Raw genomic sequence first — 21,619 nt, forward strand, 5'->3', positions numbered from 1 at the left:
ACTTGGAAGGACAGCCTTAGCTATTAAATGCACTTCGATATTAATTGGAAGGACAGCCTTAGCTATTAAATGCACTTCAATACTACTTGAAACGACAGTCTTAGCTATTAAATGCACTTCAATACTACTTGAAACGACAGCCTTAACTATTAAATGCACTTCGATATTAATTGGAAGGACAGCCTTAGCTATTAAATCTACTTCGATACTACTTGGAAGGACAGCCTTAGCTATTAAATGCACTTCAATACTACTTGAAACGACAGCCTTAGCTATTAAATGGACTTCGATACTACTTGGAAGGACAGCCTTAGCTATTAAATGCACTTCAATACTACTTGAAATGAGAGCCTTAACTATTAAATGCACTTTGATACTACTTGGAAGGACAGCCTTAGCTATTAAATGCACTTCAATACTACTTGGAAGGACTGCCTTAGCTATTAAATGCACTTCGATACTAATTGGAAGGACAGCCTTAGCTATTAAATGGACTTCGATACTACTTGGAAGGGCAGCCTTAGCTATTAAATGCACTTCGATACTACTTGGAAGGACTGCCTTAGCTATTAAATGGACTTCGATTCTACTTGGAAGGACAGGAAATTGCCCTCTATACATACCATGCTCCTCTTGAATGGATGGTTCACAAAAAGGGTAGAAACCCTCGCCTACTAAGAGGGTTCCTGGCCCTCCAGCATTTTCAATTTAAAACTCAACACCGTAAGAGACGGGGGAAGAACAAGAGAACGATGCCAGCATGGAGGAGATAGAGAAGGGAGACCAGCAAAACAAAGAGACATCAGAAAAAAAGCCTTGAGTCAGCGCCACACTGGAGGAGAAGAATCGCCAGGACCGCAGCAAGGCAGAAGAGATCCGCTATGTGTGGTTCACCACCGAATGGTAGACATTGCCAGAGATACTGCTGCAGCTGCCTCAGCTCAGGAGAGCTCTGAGCAAGGTGGGGTACATCATTGTGAGTAGGGGGAGTACCTGCATGAAGGGGAAAGGAGAAAAACTGGAGGCCCATGCATGTGTCCTAGAAAGTGCCAGTATACAAGTAGGGGAGGATAATATGAAATTCTCCCTTAAGTTGGGCACAGGAACTGAGAGATCCAAAGCTTCCATTTCTTTTCTCTTTATTTCCTTCCCTACCTTCTCCTTTTGCACTTTTCTGTGAACTTATTAATAACCTTGGGCACTCCCTCCGGTCCACCATGACACTCCTACCAAAGAGAAAAGAGACACCGACTGTTTAGAATCCTTCATCGTGGGTGACCTGGTGACGGGAGAAAATAGTAATAGAATAGAGTAGCTTACACCTCGCATTGTCCCTATTTATTTTGGAGGAGACTGCCAGTGGCACCATCCCTCAAGAAATCTGTGGAGAGAAAAAGGAAAGCATTTACTACGCCTGTCAGGACCACGAAGCCACAGCCCCCATTCCTTACCCTTTGGAAGCGTGTTCATCTATATTATTGATTTATAAAACCACAACAATATCCTAACACCCAAATAAAAGGCAAAACTCACCAAAGAACCAAGTCATCGAAGCCATATTTCCCTCCCACGATGCCTTTGGGAAAATTGTTGGTTGACAACATTTTAAAAGACAGGTAGTCAGTCAGGCTACAAACAGATAAAAAATGAAACACAATGAAAGGGTAGAAGGGAATGCAAAGGACATAGGGTATTGGTTGGGAATGGTATCTCAATCTGCTAGTGTAAGACAACATTGGGGATCCATGACCACTGTCTCTGTCCCTGTACTTTTCTGTTCTCTTAACAGCACTACACAAGAAAACATGTCCAAGAGGGGCGAGGGACGAGAGTCCCTCATAAGCGAAGTCTACATTTGCCTGACTTATGTTTCTACTGATGTAATGCTATTTACCTAAACATGTCTGTCTAGCATGGCAGGATTTTTAACTTGTTAAATGCAAATAAAAACAATTTAATAAAATAAAAAATAAAAAAGATGGGCGAGGGAAAGCTTACTAAACAAGCAACGGCAAAGCCAATAGGTTTTGCCTAAGCGAGATCTATTGGCTTTATCAATGCTTTTAGACATGCTGCACAGCAGTGCAGCTGTTGTGCAACACAGCTTCAAGTAAAGAAAAAACACTGTGTGGGTCTCTACTTTAGGAATGAGAAAAAAACAAATGTCAGGGATCCTGAAAAAAGGTTACTGCTACATAAAGCGCGTTGGCTTGCAAAACAGTGATATATGAGGTGTCCTCAAACACTCGGCAACTGTGATCAGCTGTTTTAAAGAATCCATAGATTCTCCTTTGGCTTGATAATGGCCTGTACAACCCCAAGTATCTTCAAGGTCAATAAACTAGAAGGGTCAACAGGCCTAAAGGTTTGGAACACTTAAAGTTCATAAAACAGAAGTAGACACAGTACAGTTTATGAATTTAAACAGGTGTTTAGTAAAGCACAGAAAAAAATGTTATGGTGTCTTTTTACTGCAATGACAAAAACATAACAAACCAGAACTTAAACTAACAAAGAGTTTAAGGGTGAAAACCTTTAAAGGAGTTTAAGGGTGAAAACCCTTAATGGTCACTCTGATCACAGGCCCAGGGAAAACTCTTCAACCAAATGGGATGCAGAGGGACATCTGTTTGTCTGTCTGTGAAGCAGAAGAGTGCAAACAGCTCCTTATTGCCCCTCCTGCCTGGAAGGTGCTGTGGGTGAGAAGGTGCTACCTCCCTGACCACTGGCTTATTTTGGTAAGACACGCGCAGCTCTAGTGCACGCGGGACCTGTGGTTGGATGACTCACTGCCTATATCTGATCATGGATGAGCTATAACAACCTTTCGAGATGGGGTAAGGACCCGGCTTGTGATAGGAGGTAAGGAGATGATTGGTAACAGTCCCAAACATCTTGTGTGCCTCAGAAAAGTTCTCAAGCTGTCGTGAGTGGTGGGAGGAGACGGAAAAATAAAATGTGGGAAATAAACCACCAAATAACCAAAGAACACGGGTGCCACAAAGTGCAAAACAAAGTTTCCCCTATTTCCATTTAATTAGTAAAATGTGTACTCTTAACAAAACAATGCTACTACTGTACGAAAATCTCATATTATGCCTTTTCCTTAATTTGCATTCTGGGGATACCTGTTCTTGAGTGCGTTGCAGCACTCACGCCCTGCATTTGTGCTTAAAGAACTGTTCTAATAATATTGTTTCACCTAACACATGGATTACAAATCTATCTAAATGCCCCATTATAAGTTCAGCCTTCATGAATAGCAATAACAATATATTTAAGTTGATAATCGGTTCCTTTTCACATATGCCAACTCCGAACAAGCATTGCTTAGGAACTGGAACTAAAACGTGGAAAACTTAAAAATAACGGGGAAAAAAGGGACAATTTAGCCCAATTGTAAGAATATGGACAACATGCTTCTCCCACCCGCCTTCACTTAAGCGGAAGAAAGAGGGTGCTGGGTTTCAGAGCTCATAGCAGCCATCTCTCCTCTTACTTTGCCAGCTTCATGTGACCTTGTTATGGGAATCTTAGTCCCTCAGAGTCGAGATGGCCATTGTTTATAAACAGACACAACATTGGTGGGCAACTTGCAAGATCAAAAGATGCCTTAAAGATAAGCAGCAAAATGTGATTTATTTACCGTTTCAGTACAATTCAGTGATTGAGTTCACCACCTATCAGTATAAACATGTATATTGTGGAGGTATCATTGTAAGCCACCCAAAACAAAGGCACCGGATGGAACCACTTGGATGTGGCACAGATAGCAGGGCTTGGAGAGCAGAGTAGCACAGCCCTGCCAGTGCTGCTTTGTCTAAAAATAAAGAAAATGTCTTTACTTCTCAGAGAAAGTAAGCAACCAATTGATCTTCAATAGCCCGGTACGTCAATACAGATGCATGGCCTAGAATACTCAAGTTGTTCTAATCTTCCTGGCACCAGTCCTTTGGTGTAAGCAGTAAGACCATTGTGCGTGATAAGCAAACATCCAATTCATACTATGCCAACAATCAGTTTGTGCTTCCACAGGGACTGAACAACCATATATCTGCAGTGGGGCCCTCAACCTTTGAGTGAAAGACGGGAAGGGGGCCAGAAATGCTGCCCAATTTCCCATTCAGGAATACCCACCCTACACCATTCACATCCATAAACAGTGCACACTCACACCAAATGTACACCACACACAACCCTATGCACATACCAATGTTACCAGCATACACTATATAACAAACCAAAAATAATCTATACATCCTCTTAGCCCAACTACCACACCGTCACCTATAAACAGTATATAACTCTATCGGATACCACTAACCAATTCATTCATCACTAACACAACACCATACATAACTACATCCCATTCAGACATGCACTCCCTGCTCTAAACACCCCTATCAGACCACTGTATCTCACCAACAAACATATAATCAGCCTTCCATCATTTGTCCAACCAACACCCTCCTCTTCCTTCTACCTTAGCACTAACGCACAACACATACAATGCACAGAACCACACTTTTTAACTCTTGCAACAAACCTGTCTAAGACAAAGAAAAAAATACTCTTACCTCTACTTCATCCCCTCCTACAAACAACATACACTCTACTCATACACACATAACCACCGCTCTACCTTACAACATCCACTCATAAACAATACTGTTAGACCTGTCAGCCCTAGGGTGGTATTTCCCTATTTTTTTCCGCCTTGCCTCATTTTTTCCCCACCTTCTTTTTGTTGGCTTTAGGTCTCCGGGCACCTTCTCATAGCTAAACAATACTAAGGTGCAGGTGTTCTCCCCTACCAATATGGCTGCCACTGGCCCCTGCTACTGCAGAGTGGACTTGATAGTAGCACACTAGTTGCCAGGAGCTGGCTGGAACCCTTAAACATTGTTGCCATACCAGCCTGCCTTCCCTGCCCACAGCTAGAGTGAGGAAGCTCCTGGAACCTTCCGGAATAGGGGAGTGGTCATCAACTGCCATCTCAGAGAGTGGTCACCTGACCTGGGACTATAAAAGTAAAGTAGGGAAACTTTCCAGTCAGCTGGGGCATCACTGACCTGGGGGAACCTACGCAGGAGACTTAGGCGGTAGGGCCTAGTCAGAAACCTATACCACTGGGGGTGACAGGGTTTAGGAGCTGCCCACCAAGCTGTGTGAGGAACACTGAACAAGCCCACTGATCTGGCCCAGCGGGAGGGGAACCCAGGGACCACCTACAGTGACCTGCTGAGGAAACCTGCCAGCAGCCTTCAACTCAAGCCCCTCCCCCCACTTCAAGCAACCAAGAATCTGCTTCCACAAAAAGGGCGCCAGAACCACCAAGCGCCAAGAAGAAACATAACTGACCAGGACTACTGGGGATCAACCAGGTACTGGGCTGTGCCATCTGTGCCCCCTCTGTTTGCACCTGTGGCCCCTGCGCTGTCCTGCCTTCACTGCCTACCCAGCGCTCCCCTACTGTGCCCCCTTGAGAATCGCTGAGGTCCTGGAAGCTATTGTGCCGTTAAGCGCTGTACCTGAGAAGCGCTATTACTCAGACTGCCTGTCCTGCTAGAACTGCTGTGACTGCCCCCAAAGCACGTGTCACCCAAGAGCTGGACCCCCAGGAGAAGCGCTGCGAAGTCTTGCTAGCTCTGTGCTTGGAAGCGCTGAGGAGAAGAGCTGGTGGCCCCACTCACCACCGCTACCCTTGCCGCCCCGCCAGAGCCTCATGCGCCGTTCGCGGCCTCTGCCGGCCCAGAAACACCGACCTCATCCCCCCCACTGTGGCCCCCGGGGGTCAGGAGAGGGCTGCCGAAAATCTTAGTCAGGCCGCGATCTGAGGAGAGGGCCGCACTAGGCCCTGAAGCCTGCCTCCACCATCACGTGACGGGGGCGTCGTCCTGGATCCCTCCCCCGTCAAACGCCACACAGCCCTTGGTCCCCCACACCGTTGACATCACGACAGGTCCGGGAACCCGCAGCTTCCCCATCGGAGGGCTCCGGAAGAGCCTGAGAGTCCCTCCGAGCTGTGACGCCCTCGGGGCCAGCCCTACCATCAGCGCGGGGCCCGTGCCTCCCTGCTGTGCCTGCAGCCGGCCCCTCTCACCCCGAGGCCAGCTGACATCGCCGTAAGGGGCTGAGGAGGCCTGAAGAGACCAGGTAACCTCCGGGGAGGAGGGTGGAAGGCTATAGGAGGCCCCCAGTTCACCCCTCCCCTGGGGAATACTGTTGTTGGGCCCCGTTGGCCCTGTGAAATCCTTCCAAAGTACTGGAACTGGGCCGGAGCCCCAAGAGACACCTTTGGGGCCTAAGTTGGTCCAAGTTAACCCCTGGTTGGGGAAAGTAGTTGGTTACAGGCGACTGTTAGACCCTACTACCAGGAGTGTGGTGATTGCCTTACATAATGTTACTCCTGAGTAAGGAAATGTTTATACCTGCCGAAAGAGGAGGTTCACGCTGATTTAAGGATGTTGCCTAGTTTTTAATGGAAATGTCTATCCTGGCCTGATGAAATGTTCATACTGCTTATTTATTGAGAAGCTGATTGCGACCTCATGCACCAGATCTGCCCCTGCTAAATGCAATATTGAAGGAGGTTCCCACTAGTGAATTCCTTGCAGGGGTGATACGATATAATTTTGACAAAGAAGTTATTACCGTGTATTTTCTTACAGGTGCTGACTAGGAGCAAGGCTGATGCCAGGCCTACAGTTATTTACTATTTATTATTTATTTATTTATCTATTTTTGGCTGAGAAATGAAAAGTATTCACTCTTTCAATGAAATGTGAATTGAGTTAATGCTATTGTTATAATCCCTAAGTTTTTATGTACATATTACACGTTGCTACAATTGCTACAATCCACAATGTATTTATATACATGTTATAGGTCGCAAATAATCCTTTTATTAAGGTTGGGCTATGTGCTGGCCCTACACAGGTTAAGGTATGTATTTTAGGTATGATGTTATTAATTACTTGGTATCTTCCTCCACCCCTCCCTCTCATTCCCCGTTGGAATGTTCCTTACTCCTGGAGGCTGCTTTAGAATGTTGACAGCCAGGAGTTGGATCTTGAGGAGAGCGATGTACTGAAGGGTCCTGTTATACTGGTGGCACTGTGGAGGCCGTGATTAAAGAAGAAGTTTAATCAGCTACCTGTCTGGTTTACTTTTTAACACTGTCGACGTCTGGTCTGCATGAGGGAGCAGAGCGGACATCCTTCCCTTTTCTGTCCAGCTAACCTTGTGGCCCGCAAGGTTAAAGTATTTTTATATTTCAATGCCATCGGACATTTCCTCTCCTTCATCAAGATATTAAGCAGCAGCAGCAGTATCAGTGCTGTAAATTATATTTTTCCTGAAGTAAAGCTGGCTTTGGAATAGACTGTCTTAGAGGTTAATTGAGACTTTGACATTTCCCTGCATTTAAGGCGCTCGAGAATTAAAGGCTTGTTGTTTCTGGCTATTGTGATTAATAGATCCCTTTTTTTTTTTTTTTTTTTGTGTCCTCATATATGCCACCAGAAAGTATCAACTCTAGATGGGATCTCTCAGGGCCACTGGCACAAACCAATTTTGATTCCGCCCCTGGATTGAGTGCTAGGCCTACAGGGGTCACTCAGAAGTAGGCTGTCTCCTTGTCCAACTCCCAATGCTGTTTCATTGTACCTTACCCCTCGGGAGGACCGGACCACAAACCTCTGGCATAATCATTGGACTCTTTATTTTTCGGACCATGCTTTCAACACAGACCAGACCTTAATAGCACCCTCTCCACTACATAACATATCATACTGACTAATAGCTATGATGTTTCTTAGGCAATCGGCAAATCTTGGGGCGGGGGGCCTCAGATTTCCACTCTCTGCATATCTCCCTCCTTGCAATGACAATAACATAGAATAGAAACTGTGAGGTGCTGGCTCTGATGTTATATCCATGTGGCAGGCCGAAGAGGATCAATCTTGAACTGCAAGTAACTGGTGTTAATAATACCTCCTCTAAAAACCCACACACCTGCCGCCAGTAACTAGTAATTTCTGGGCAGTCCACAAACATATATATATCGTCGGCTGTAGGGAATTTACATCTTGGACAATAATATGAGTTCGCTGAAATCTTTGAAAGTTTCGCGGGAGTCCAGTATACCCTATATGCAGTGAACGGGTGGTTCCTTCTGAGATTAGCAGGTTTTATGATCTTTTGTGAGATTATAAATGAGTCTGTCCAGACCTTCAACATCTCATCAATATTGTCTATTAACAAGTTATCCCAAAGTTTCGTAATTTCAGACTCTATACTATCCTTTGCACCCACTAATGAGTTGTACCAAAATGAGACTTCCCCTTTCCATCCTATCCCTCTATTGACTGAGTCTAAGATCTGGATCTCCTCCTCTTTCCCCCAGCACTGCCTCCCCCACCAAGAAGACAATTGATAGTATTTAAATCTTGTGAGGGACCCCCCCGTTAAGTTTGATAAAGATTCCCAGTCCATTAGTTGAAAATTATCGCAGAGGTCACCCCATTTCACAAAGCCTGCCTCCCTCAGTGGGAGAGCCAATCGATCTAATAGACATTCTGGGGTGCCTGGGGAATCCCATATTGGGGCTTGGACATTATAGTACGGGATCCCCAAAATCTTGCATGTAGACTGCCAGTTCTTAAGTGCTGCCTGTAAAAGCTTCAAGCGGACCTTTTTGTAGTATTTTTGGTCTCCAAATTTGTAGAGGAAAAATTCTATGCCTTGTGGCTGGTCTGATAACATTGCTCGAAAGAGACGGCCATGCGAGGAAGAGTCCAAGTTATTGGCGAGGAGTCTGAAATTTTTAAACTGAAAAGCATAACAATAAAAGAGCAAATCGGGGAGAGCCAGACCCCCCAATTTTAACCCCCTTCTTAATTTCCTCCACGCTATCCTAGGGGATTTAGTGGCCCAAATAAAGGACCCGATCTTCCCTTGAAGATTACCGATGTCTTTATGATTAAAGATCAGGGGAATATTGTTGAATAAGAAGGTGATTTTAGGGAGGATGATCATTTTGATCAAATTAACTCTACCATAAATATTCAAGGATAAACTGCCCCATCTGATTAACAGCTTGCTTTTCTCCTTTACCACTGTCTGCCAACTATTTTTTGAAACGTCCACTAATTTCTGGGTGAGGTATATGCCCAAATATCTGATTTTCTGTTTGGTACCTGGTATCGGGGTCAGAATATTACAACTCATTATGTCAGTTTTTTCTTTGTTTATTTTATATCCTGACACTGTGCCAAATTCTCTGCTAGCTTAAATAATCTGGGAATAGCCTCAGCGGGGTTGGCAGTGTAGAGTAGAAGATCATCAGCATATAATGCAGTCTTTAATTCTAATTCTCCCAATTTAAATGGTATGATTACAGGATCTCGTCTCAAGGAGCAGACAAAGGGCTCGATATATATATCAAAAAGAAGCGGGGACAGGGGGCAGCCCTGTCTCATTCCTCTGGAGATATTAAACCAGTCGGTTAAGCCACCATTGATCAAAACCTTGGCACTGGGGCTCCTATATAGTGATTTTACTCCTTCAATAAAGGAAGATGGGAACCCAAACTTTGCCATAGTCTCCCATAGAAAGACCCAGTTGACTTGATCGAATGCTTTTGCAGCATCAATCCCTACAATGGCAAGTGGCAGTCCTCTCTCCTAAGCTACGTCTATTACTCCAATCACTTGAAATGTAAGCTCGTTTAGCTGCCGGCCAGGTATGAATCCCCTCTGGTCTGAGTGAATAATGGTCTTGATCACTTTAGCCAGTCTAGTTGCTAATAGTTCAGAAAATATCTTAAGATCGGAATTATGGAGGGAGATAGGTCTATAGGATTCAATCTTTTTAGGGTCTTTGTTTGGTTTTACTATCAAGGAGATGGTGCCTTCTGACCATGAAGGTGGAATATCACCTCCCTGTCGAAGAATTCTATTAAAGAGTGACAATAATACAGGTAGAATTTCCTTGAGATTGTCTTTATAAACCTCAGTCGGTAACCCGTCCGGGCCTGCAGCCTTACTTCTCCTCATCTTATTCACTTGTGCTATCATCTCCCCCTCAGTGATATCACTGGCTAAAACAATTTTATCAGACTCGCTCAGTTGGGGCAGTTCCCTCGAGTTCCACCACTGCTCCAAATCCTCAACTCCCAGACAACTATTTTCTTGATATAGTTCCTTCATAAAACCTCTTGCTTCTTCCCTGATCTCCTCATCATTTGTTAGCAACACACCAGTGTCTCGCTGGATTAAAGAGTTGATGTTATTCCTACTCCTCTCAGATCTTGCTTTCCAGGTGAGAAGAGCACTGCATTTTTCTCCATACTCAAAGTTCCTAAGGTTACTGATCTCCCATCTGTCCTTGATTAATTTTTCTGCTCTTGCTTTGAATCGTGACTGTAAATCTAAAAGTTCCTTTTGTAATTTTGGGGTCTTTTCTCTATTCTCCAGGACAGCCAGCTGTAACTGTTGTTCCTTCTTTTTAATAGAATCAAGGTCGTTAGAGTCCCTTTCCTTGATAGATCTTCTTTTATAGGCCATCTGAGAATTCAAGATCCCTCTCATATAAGTCTTGAATGATTCCCAGACTATTTGTTCTGTAGCTAAATAAAAAGAACTCAGTTGCACTATCCTTGACCCTGACTATGATTTCCTCATCTAGAAGGAGTGTTTTATCCAGAGTCCATCTGCAATCTAGAGGTCTGGCCTTAGAAGTACCCTTTAATTCTACCACTGAGTGGTCAGGGAGACCTACTGGGATATATGCGATTGAAACTATGGCTGGTATAAGCACACGGTCTACCAAAAAATTATCAATTCTGGAATATTGCCTGTACTTTTTGCTGTAAAAGGAATATTCCCTTTAAGCTCCATGTTTAGCTCTCCATACATCTTGCAAGTTAAACTCCTTCATGATATTATTAAGAGCCAGAAAAGAGTTTCTTGGAGCATTTTGCTTAGCTTTAGAGGTACGATCCAACTGACTGTCAAAAACTAAATTAAAATTGCCTCCAAATATTAGTGGCGCTGTGTGCTGTATCAAAATTCCCTGTAACTTCAGAAGGAAGCTGGGATTATCGTCATTAGGGCCGTAATGTACTGTGCACGTATAGGATAGACTGCCTATAGAAAGGACTGCCACCAACCATCTTCCAGACTGGTCAGTATCCCAACTCTGGACGCTAATCCCCTTGTTTGCTCGAACAATTAAGGCTACCCCCCTTTTTATTCCTTTTTGCTGAGGTACTGGGTTTTTCAGAACCGGTACTGATCCGGTAACCCAGCGGTGTCAGGGCAACACCCAAAGACCTCGAGTACTTTCCTGATTCAGACCACAGAAACACGAGTCTTCTAGGTGAAGTCAAGGATCGATTTTATTGGCTGCAACCAAGTAACAAGCGTCCTAGAAGTACAACAGCATGAAGCGCATGCATGTTCTCAGGAGACTGCTCAAAAGTACAAACCCTGGCTTCTTCTTTTATACAGTTTTTTAGGCTTCAGGCAAGCATTCTTAGATTTACAGTGCAAACATTCTTGGATTTACAGTGAGCTATTCACATAATTTCACTACAAAGAAAAAGCAGTTTCATGATGACAAGTATACATTTAGTGTGTCCAGTTCGTGATCAATTACCCGGCAAGGCCCAACATTTCCATCAGATATCGGTGTACCCTCAATAAAACAGGGCTCCTCCTCATCATAAAGCAAAAGAAGAGAAAAGAGCAGGGACAGGTGTGAGCAAGATCTAGGGGGGGGTGTGTGCGATGGAAACAGTTTATGGCCTGTTGTGCTTTGATGCTATCTTGTTCGGCCACTGGGAGAGAAACTGACCAAACAGGTTTGGCTTGGGGCAATGGTTCCAGCTTGCCCAGGTCACAGAGAAGTCAATTAAGGTGTATGTGTCCTTTGATATCGAATTCAGCCGTGGTTACAAGCCTATGTGAAGGGCAACTCACAAAATGGCTGCCAAGCGTAAAATGGAACCCAAGGGTTCGAAAACGAAAATGGCGATTTCGTGGTGAAATCGTTACTCAATTATGACGAAAATGCTTGTGCATAGTGTACTAGTCATTATCGGTCTTTTGACACCAAAATCGTCATGCTACAACAAAGTTTGTTGCACGAGTCCAGAATTTTCAGAACTACAAACCCTCCTTTTGCCCTAACATAGGCAAATTTAACCTAATCTCATGCTAGTCTGAGTCCAGGTCTATATTCCTAAAGTCATTGAAATGTTGCTGTAACATCATTCTGGTGCTTAGTTCGTCTTTTGACAAAGGCTTCCTTACACATGATGTAGCACAGAGGCCACATATTGCAGGCGCGCACTGCACTCACAGACAGAACAGGAAGAGAATGGCTAAGACCAGCCCAATGACCATTAGAATTTTCCATCCCCAGCCGGATATCAGTTCCCAGAACCATCCCATAAAAGACCAATCCCCTTTATCCATATGAATAGTTTCGGAAATTTTATGCTGTTTAGAGATGGCCTGGTACACTGTTGGAGCGTTATCTGGAATGAATACACAGCAACTCGATTGGATCAGTTTACATACCCCACCTCGGTCTGCAAGCATGACATCTAATGCGACCCTGTTCTGAAGGGTCATAAGACGGTCCGATTGGAGCTCAGCAGTCAAGTTACTAAGGGCACCAGCAGTTTCAATTACAGTGGATTCAACCACCCTTTCTAATTGCCTTATGTTTCTGCTGTTAACCATGGGCCCCCAAAACAGCAGAAAACCTTTTGCGAAATCCCCAAACTCTTGTTCCGCGGTGTCGTCTTTACTCACAACACCCCTAACTGTCCTTGTCCGATGGTAATCTGCCGCGGCCGTGTAGGTGGGAGGCAACAGGAACGAAACAAAACATGTGCCCGAAAAGTCAGGGGGCAACCATGTATAGGCTCTATCATGGCAGATGAAATAAGTACCCTTAGCTGCTAAAAACGAAGGGGAAGTCTGAGATGCAAAAACATACGTTTCAGTACAGACACTCTTCCCTAACTGAGCTCTGGGATTCTTGCCAGTACCTTGCAGACCCTGATGACCCTGATGGGCTACAATCCAAATCGGGGAAGATCTCTTAGCTTGCTGTTTCTCACTCAGAGTAGCTCCATATCCGGTCACGTTCCATCCTATGTATACTAGTGTCTCATCTCTCGGGATAGTCTCATAGGAAATATCTTCCTTAATCATATCTACTATACCCTTAACTAGAGCACTACTCTTAGGATTGTCTGTTATAGAACGTAGGGGGTAGACTTCATGTGCATAAATGAACATTGTCCTGTATGCCAACACAGAGCCATTGTGACTAAATGGCAGGACAAGGTAAGGGATGCCTTTATCCGTTGTGTGAGGCATAAGGCCACACACCCAGCAGTTAGTCGTGTTCATTACTAGTTGGTGTTGGTGCAAGAGCTGAATGAAGGAGTTATTAATAAACTCTAATCTCCTAGCTGACTCATGTTCAGGAAGGGGTTGAAAAGAATGTGCAGAAATAGTAAGAGGAGGTATGGGCGATGTAGTCGGTGCAAAGGTCACTTGTAAAGAAAACAGTACATATCCTATTAAAAACATCATTGCACTTAATAACAGGAAAATGCATAATAATAAAAAACACTTCTTTGTCATCAATCCACATATTCTTGTTTTAAAATTTACAGCTTTGGCAGGTCTCTCCATTTTGAAAAACTCCATCCTCTCTCTGTTGCTGCCCGCGGTGGGAGATTGATTCTGCTAAGGAGTGCTTCTGTTCAGTCCAGGGTAACTCCCTTAGACCAACCAGAACTGTAGACCTAACTGTCTCCAGCTGCACTCCAAAGACTGTGGCAACCGCGACCCTAGCAGCGGAACCCGGATGGCGGTTCGAAAAAAACAAAAATGAGCAAGTTTCTCAGGTGGGAGAGCTGCGCTTTCAAAAATAGTACTTAGGGGAAAACAATTTATTAGTTCAATTTTATTAGTTCGTATTTCTCGGCCTCAGATTATACCGTTGTTTTCCCGGTAGTGTATGGTCTCGAAACAAAGCTTCAGGTTCTGTAGTGTCCAATTGGGCTGATGATGGTACGGCTGGTTGCAGAATATTGTCACTCTCTTGTTCTGTAATTGTTCCTTTCACACGAGCATCACTGAAAGGGATGAACCTTGGCACAGATTCGGTCTCTGAGTCAGCGACACCCTCCTGGACCCACCGGTCATAGGGCAGAGGCAGGGGGATCCGTTTACAATGGATCCTGTGGATCTAGTTTTTCTTTCCCTCCACACGAACGGCTGATCTTGTGGAAAGAAGGACGAGGTGTGGGCCTGTCCACCTGGGCTGTTCGTTCTTTGTTCGCTGGAAGTTTTTCACAAGCACCCAGGATCCATGATCGATTTGATGGCCTGGAGCTTCAGAGACCGGAGGCAGAGAGTCATGGACCTGTTGGTGTAAAACACGCAATTTAGCCGTCAATTCATACAAATAGTCAAGCAAAACAGGGTGTTCTATTTCACTAAACTTTGAGGGTCTGGACACCCCCTATATGTTGGCCGGACGGCCGAAAACAATTTCATAGGGACTAAGTTTTACTCTAGAATGCACTGTAATTCTGGTGGATAGGAGTGCTAAGGGCAGAGCGTCAGACCATTTAAGACCAGTGCTCGCTTGAATCTTGGCTAGTTTTAGTTTTAGGGTGCCGTTGTAACATTCTACTAATCCAGCTGATTGGGGGTGATTTGCAGCGTGGAATTTTTGTCTGATGCCTAGCCCTTCACACACTTCTTTCATCACTCGTCCCACAAATTCACTCCCATTATCACTCCAGACCATTCTAGGCATTCCAAACCTAGGGAAGAACTCTTTCACAAGGGCTTTCGCTGTGGACAAGGCAGTATTGTCCTTTAGGGGATATGCTTCTACCCATCTGGAGAAGGCACAGACAACAACAAGTACGTATTTTAGGTTGTTGCACCTCTCCATGTGTATGAAATCTAGCTGCAAAACCTCAAACGGATACGTAGGAGGTGCAAAATGACCAGCTGGAGTTGGGGTTCCCTTACCAGGATTGTGTTTCAGACATACCAAGCAATTTTTAACCACGTTCTCTGCACACTTAGGGATTCCAGCATTTTGCCACACTGGAGCCAACAACTTGCAAATCCCTTTCACGCTGATATGAGCCATTCCATGAGCCATTGTAACCACTGCAAGCACATACGCATCGGGTAACAACCATCTCTGATGCTCTGACAATTCAACCCAACAACCATTTGCATCCATTCTGCCCGTACTTTCTCTCCACGTGTTCAACTCTCTCTCAGTAGCCTCAGACTGTATCGATTTCACACTCTCTATCGTGTCCTCACACATTCCAATGTCACCAACCCATCTTGCAGGACCTGCAACATACATTCGGCTCATTACCTTCCTGGCGGTTTCTTTCGCAACTTCATCAGCAAATGCATTCCCACGACCAACATCATCAGTCACCTTCTTGTGGGCACTACATTTTACAATCGCAACTTGTAGAGGAAAAGTCAGTGCTTCAAGAAGCTCATTCACCAACTGACCATGCTGGATCTTCGTGCCATGCGAAGTCAGGAACCCACGTTCACGCCACAATTGTCCAAAGCTATGAGCCACACCAAACGCATACTGACTGTCAGTGTACACATTTACTTTCATTCCTTTCGACAACACACACGCTCTTGTAAGTGCAATCAATTCTGCTGCTTGGGCGGAGTTATGTGGAATACGTGCAGTTTCAACGACTGTATGTAAAGTGGTGACAGCATATGCTGCAGTCGTGTCACCATTCGGAAACTTGAAGCATGAACCGTCCACCCATAAGGTACCAACACATTCAACGAGAGGAGTATCTTGGAGGTCTATTCTCCCTTTCGTCTCTTCTTCTGTTCTAAGAAAACAATTGTGCTGCTCTTTAGCACTTTCTGTCTCAACTGAAATTGGCAACAACGTGGCTGGGTTTAATGTGCTACATCTTTTGATGTGCACATGGCTTGCTAACAAAGTTAGTTCGTAACCAGACAATCGAGCACTAGTTAAGTGCTGTGTCTTGGTTCTGTTCAATAACATGTCCACTGCATGTGGAACCATAACCACTAACGTGTTATTCATCACTAAACCAGCAGACTGTGAATAGAAACAGCTGCTGCGGCTGTGGCTCTTAGACAACTCGGCAACACCCTAGCTACCGGATCCAAAGTCGACGAAAAATATGCACATGGACGCTGCTTGTCTCCAAACAACTGTGTCAACACTGATAATGCACAACCCTCTTGCTCATGGACATATAATGTAAAGGGCTTACTGTAGTTGGGGGTACCCAACACAGGAGCCGAACATAATGCTGTGCGCAATTCAGAAAAACTTTTCTGACACTCTTCGGACCAAGGCACGGGATTGGGTGTATCTTTACATGTTAATGCCACCAATGGTTTGGCCAGTAAAGAAAAATGTGGAATCCACTGTCTACAGTACGATGTAATACCCAAGAAAGCACGCACTTCTCTCTGTGTTTTTGGCACACTTAATTTTGCTATTGCCTGAATTCTTTCTGGGGTCAGTTTCCTTCCCTCCTTCGATAAGAGATGACCTAAGTAGGTCACTTCGTGTCGACAATATTGTAATTTAGACAGGGACACTTTATGATGCAGATCACACAAATGACGCAACAATGACAACGTGGCTTCTTTACAGATTTCCTCAGAATCTGCAGCAATGAGCAAGTCATCAACATACTGAATGAGTGTAGCGCCTTCAGGTAAAACAATCGTATCAAGCTACGTTTTTAAAGCTTGACTATATATTGATGGACTTTCACAGTAGCCCTGGGGAGCGCGTTTAAAGCGGAAACTTCGTCCTCCTAAACTGAAGCCAAAAATATCCCTACTTTCTTCAGCAATTGGGATGCTGAAGAAAGCATTCTTCAAATCAATCACCGAAAACCAGGTTGCAGAGGCTGGGATCATAGTCAACATGGCAGTAATGTCAGGAACAACTGGAAATTGTGGCACTACTATTTAATTCACCTCTCTAAGGTCAATCACGAATCTGTACACAGGTGGCTGAGACGGGTCAGTTCGTTTCAAAACAGACAGAACAGTACTATTGCAAACGTTGCCTCTTGTCTCTTCAATCACATCTTTTTCAATCAAATCGTAAATTATCGCTAACAACGCTTTTTCACCTTCACTAGAAATCTTGTATTGGGGAATGCGCGGCATTCTAACATTGGCTTTCAATGTCACAACATATGGTGGTATTTCCAAGAGACCCACATCGTTAGGACCAGTAGCCCAAAGAATATCAGGTAGAGACAACAATTCTGTCAGAATTTTATCCCTTGACAAATACATTGGAGAAACCACTTTCTTACCTAGTGTAAGTTGTACTCCCGAAGGAGAGCAGTACAGAGTCGCATACAATCTTTTTAACAGGTCCAATCCCAACAAGTTTTCACCACAACCTGTTGTTAAAATAAGGGTTGCTTCGAATTCACAAGGACCAACAGACAGGGACATAGGGCATGAAATCGGGTTCCTAACCGGGGCGCCAGAAAAACCTACAGAAACATTCATTTCGCCAGACAAAGGTGTGCCAGGGAGTTTTGAGTGCATCATAGAACTCTTTGTAGCACCAGTATCCAACAGAAAAGGTTCTGACACACCTGATGTAATCACCTCAACGTATGGTCCACTCTGATCTACTGGAACTGAAACAACTCCCTCTCTTTGTCTATGGCTGTCCTAGCAATCATTACCTTCCATATACTCATCTTCTGCATAGTAATCATCAGCATAGTACTGAGCTGTCCTACCAGATGCGTTATTCTGCTGATCAAACTTATTCATAGAATCCTGAGGCGGAAAGGAGCGTGCATTCTGATGGACGTTTCCACGTCCTCTACCTCTAGGTGTTTGCTGGACACCTCTACCTCTTGTGTTTGACACACCATTTGCGCGCTGTAACAGGATAGGGCAACTATACTTAAAATGACCCTCTTCCTTGCAATACGAACACTGATTGGGACCCACAGGAACGCGTGGCTGAGTATATTCTACTCTTGGCTTTTGAAACTGCGGAGGTTGCTGATAATTATTCTGATAGTTATTCTGACCGCCATTATTCTGGCCATTACCACCACGTGGCGGGTATGCTTGCTGTAACAGGACGTTCGTTTTCAACTCTTTAGTTTTCTTTTCTACTCTATCTTTTTCATCTTTGTCTCTAGTTTCATAATATTGCGCAGTAGCCAATATCTGTCCTGAAGAGGAAACTGCCCATGAACTCTCTGAATCCTTCAACTTCTCACACAACTCTGGAAGCAGATTGTGCACGAATTTATCGACGAACAGTCGCTGGCCACCTTCTGTGCTCATATCTTGACCACTGTGGTCGACAAACGTTTCTTCAAACCTGGTGAAGAAATCAGACACCGTTTCATCTTTCTTCTGCTTACATGCAGACAACTTATCCCAATTTACACGCAATTCGGGCATCAAAGTCTTCATATACGTAATAATTCTACCAGGAAGCTCTGCTACTAAAGGCTCAGGTTTAGCACCACCAACTTGTCTAGCATCAGTGGCGGTAATATTTACCCATGTGTCGCCTAGCTCTTGATCATGATCCGTATGACGAATCTTTCCCCATAAAGGCTGTGGAACAACATTTCCAAACAACATGTCTACATCGGCTAAATTCATGATACAGGAGCTTGCAGTCTGGGATAACTCCTTATAATATCCTGCAGGATTTTTACGGAGATCAGGCAATGTCTGCTTAAGGGCCAAGACTTCAGCTCGTTTCCATGGGACGTGTATCCACACATGCTGAAAATGTGGCAAAACGGCGGGAACAGCATTTGCGTCCCCTTCCCTCCAAACTGGGGGGACCTCTCTCATGGGATATTGTCTTCCCTTCTTCTTGACAGAGGAATCATAATCAAACAATGACTTTCAAACACATTCAGTCCTAAGTGATAACAACGTCGCAATGGCTTTCCTAACATCTGAACCCACAACGGTACCTTTTGAAAATTCGAACCGCACATGGTTCAACTCGGGCGGGCTAGAGTCCAAATCATTCTCCTCTAAATCCTCGCATAGGAAAACACACATTTTCTCGAAAACGTACCTCTGCTTTGATGCTTCCCACTGATGGAAAACATCCATAACAAATTCTAGATCATATATTGTCGGGTTAGTCACCCATCTATGTGCCAAACGATCCAATATTTCTTTCTCCCTAGAATCAGGCTGTTGGCTACGCAACTGCTTGTGTTCAGGGGCATGAGTCGGGCTTGTCGCTCCAAACAAAGGATATAGAAGACTAGAAACATTGCTTGCCACTCTCTGGCGGACAGACGGAGAGGTCGATGAAAAGACAAGTGGGAAGGCAGGGTGAGATGAGGCAGATGCAGAGGCAGTGTCAGAAGGAGTACCAGGAGTGGTAGTTGATACAATAGTTAGAGTTGGAGGAAGTATAGAAAGAGCAGGTGTAAAAGCCGATGGCCCTTGGGGAGGCTGCACCGGAGGAACAGGAGCCAGCTGAAGAAGAGCTGGTGGGTGCTGTGGAGGAACAGGAGGCATAACAACCATGGGTTGCACAACTAGAGGTTGTGGAGGTACTGTAGCATTTTGCGCATAGGGGGGTGGTGAATTTAACAAATGCGACATTAGGGGATCTTTTTCAAGCTCTTTTGATGCTTCTTGTTGAAGAGGCGGCAAAACTGGATAACATTTATCTATTACCATTTTACCTTGCCTGTGCAACTGCTCACTCATCTGTTCTTCTTCATTGTCTTTATACTGCCTAGCAGCTTGCATTATCGAGATACCCCTTTCTCTCTTATTTTTCTTCTCTAATTTAATTTCTTTTTGTTTGGCCTCCTTACGCCATAAGCGGAAAGAGTCAAACATAGCCGGCCGGGCTTTCTTCTTAAAAAGTTTAACTTCGAGGTTATCTAGGATTTCCGTATCAAAGCTACCATATTGGGGCCATTTTAAAACACCATCCTTGCGGGTGTATTTAATCCACACTTCATTGTATGTGATGGGGCCTACTCCATGTTTCACATATAATTCATAGGTTGGAGTTCCAATCGGAGGAACCGGACACGAGTCCTCCAGTCGGGAATCCCTATTATTACAACCAAGACAAAACAAATTTCCAAGTCTGCTAAGACCAGGCATCTTCGCTCTCTAGTCTAGCTTCAAACTTCAAAGGATTATCGATTACGATATTCTCGTGAATACACGAGTCCTTCGGCTTTGGCGCTTCCAAGTTCCAAATCCAAGCGGTACCAAAGGGGACACCAAACAAACTAAGGACTGGGAGACGCTCCACTTATACTTAACTGAAATATCGATGACGTCACCAGAAGACTCGTCTATCGTTTCGCTCTACCAAACATCAAGGGTCCAAATCAGGGCGATAGTCAGGGCAGCAGTCCTTCGTAGCCGTCGGGAAGCGGGGAACCTCGCAGCAAAGACCTTCGGAACCACGTCGACATACAGGGGTCGCTGAAGTGGCTGGCCGTCCTCCGGAATTTTCACACGAAGCTCCTCACGAACCTCTGGCTTGGACCGGTACCGCTGATACCGCCCCACGTTGGGCGCCAGCTGAGGTACTGGGTTTTTCAGAACCGGTACTGATCCGGTAACCCAGCGGTGTCAGGGCAACACCCAAAGACCTCGAGTACTTTCCTGATTCAGACCACAGAAACACGAGTCTTCTAGGTGAAGTCAAGGATCGATTTTATTGGCTGCAACCAAGTGACAAGCGTCCTAGAAGTACAACAGCATGAAGCGCATGTATGTTCTCAGGAGACTGCTCAAAAGTACACAGCCTGGCTTCTTCTTTTATACAGTTTTTTAGGCTTCAGGCAAGCATTCTTAGATTTACAGTGCAAACATTCTTGGATTTACAGTGAGCTATTCACATATTTTCACTACAAAGAAAAAGCAGAGTCATGATGACAAGTTTACATTTAGTGTGTCCAGTTCGTGATCAATTACCCGGCAAGGCCCAACATTTCCATCAGATATCGGTGTACCCTCACTAAAACAGGGCTCCTCCTCATCATAAAGCAAAAGAGGAGAAAAGAGCAGGGACAGGTGTGAGCAATATCTAGGCGGGGTGTGTGCGATGGAAACAGTTTATGGCCTGTTGTGCTTTGATGCTATCTTGTTCGGCCACTGGGAGAGAAACTGACCAAACAGGTTTGGCTTGGGGCAATGGTTCCAGCTTGCCCAGGTCATAGAGAAGTCAATTAAGGTGTATGTGTCCTTTGATATCGAATTCAGCTGTGGTTACAAGCCTATGTGAAGGGCAACTCACAAAATGGCTGCCAAGCGTAAAATGGAACCCAAGGGTTCGAAAACGAAAATGGCGATTTCGTGGTGAAATCGTTACTCAATTATGACGAAAATGCTTGTGCATAGTGTACTAGTCATTATCGGTCTTTTGACACCAAAATCGTCATGCTACGACAAAGTTTATTGCACGAGTCCAGAATTTTCAGAACTACATTGCCTGGAACATAACACATCCTGAACCCAACTGAGTTTCGCAAAAACTT

General features: G+C 44.6%; 1 protein-coding gene across 1 annotated transcript; it reads right to left on the reverse strand.

The window, feature by feature from the left end:
- Positions 1 to 17,783: 17,783 nt before the first annotated feature.
- Positions 17,784 to 20,231, reverse strand: LOC147737211 (uncharacterized). The gene is given in 1 exon segment (XM_086934504.1): positions 17,784 to 20,231. A coding segment is annotated over 1 exon segment (2,448 nt).
- Positions 20,232 to 21,619: the final 1,388 nt, after the last annotated feature.

This window comes from Lissotriton vulgaris, chromosome 1_1 (assembly GCF_964263255.1).
Source record: "Lissotriton vulgaris chromosome 1_1, aLisVul1.2, whole genome shotgun sequence".
Classification (NCBI taxonomy): domain Eukaryota; kingdom Metazoa; phylum Chordata; class Amphibia; order Caudata; family Salamandridae; genus Lissotriton; species Lissotriton vulgaris.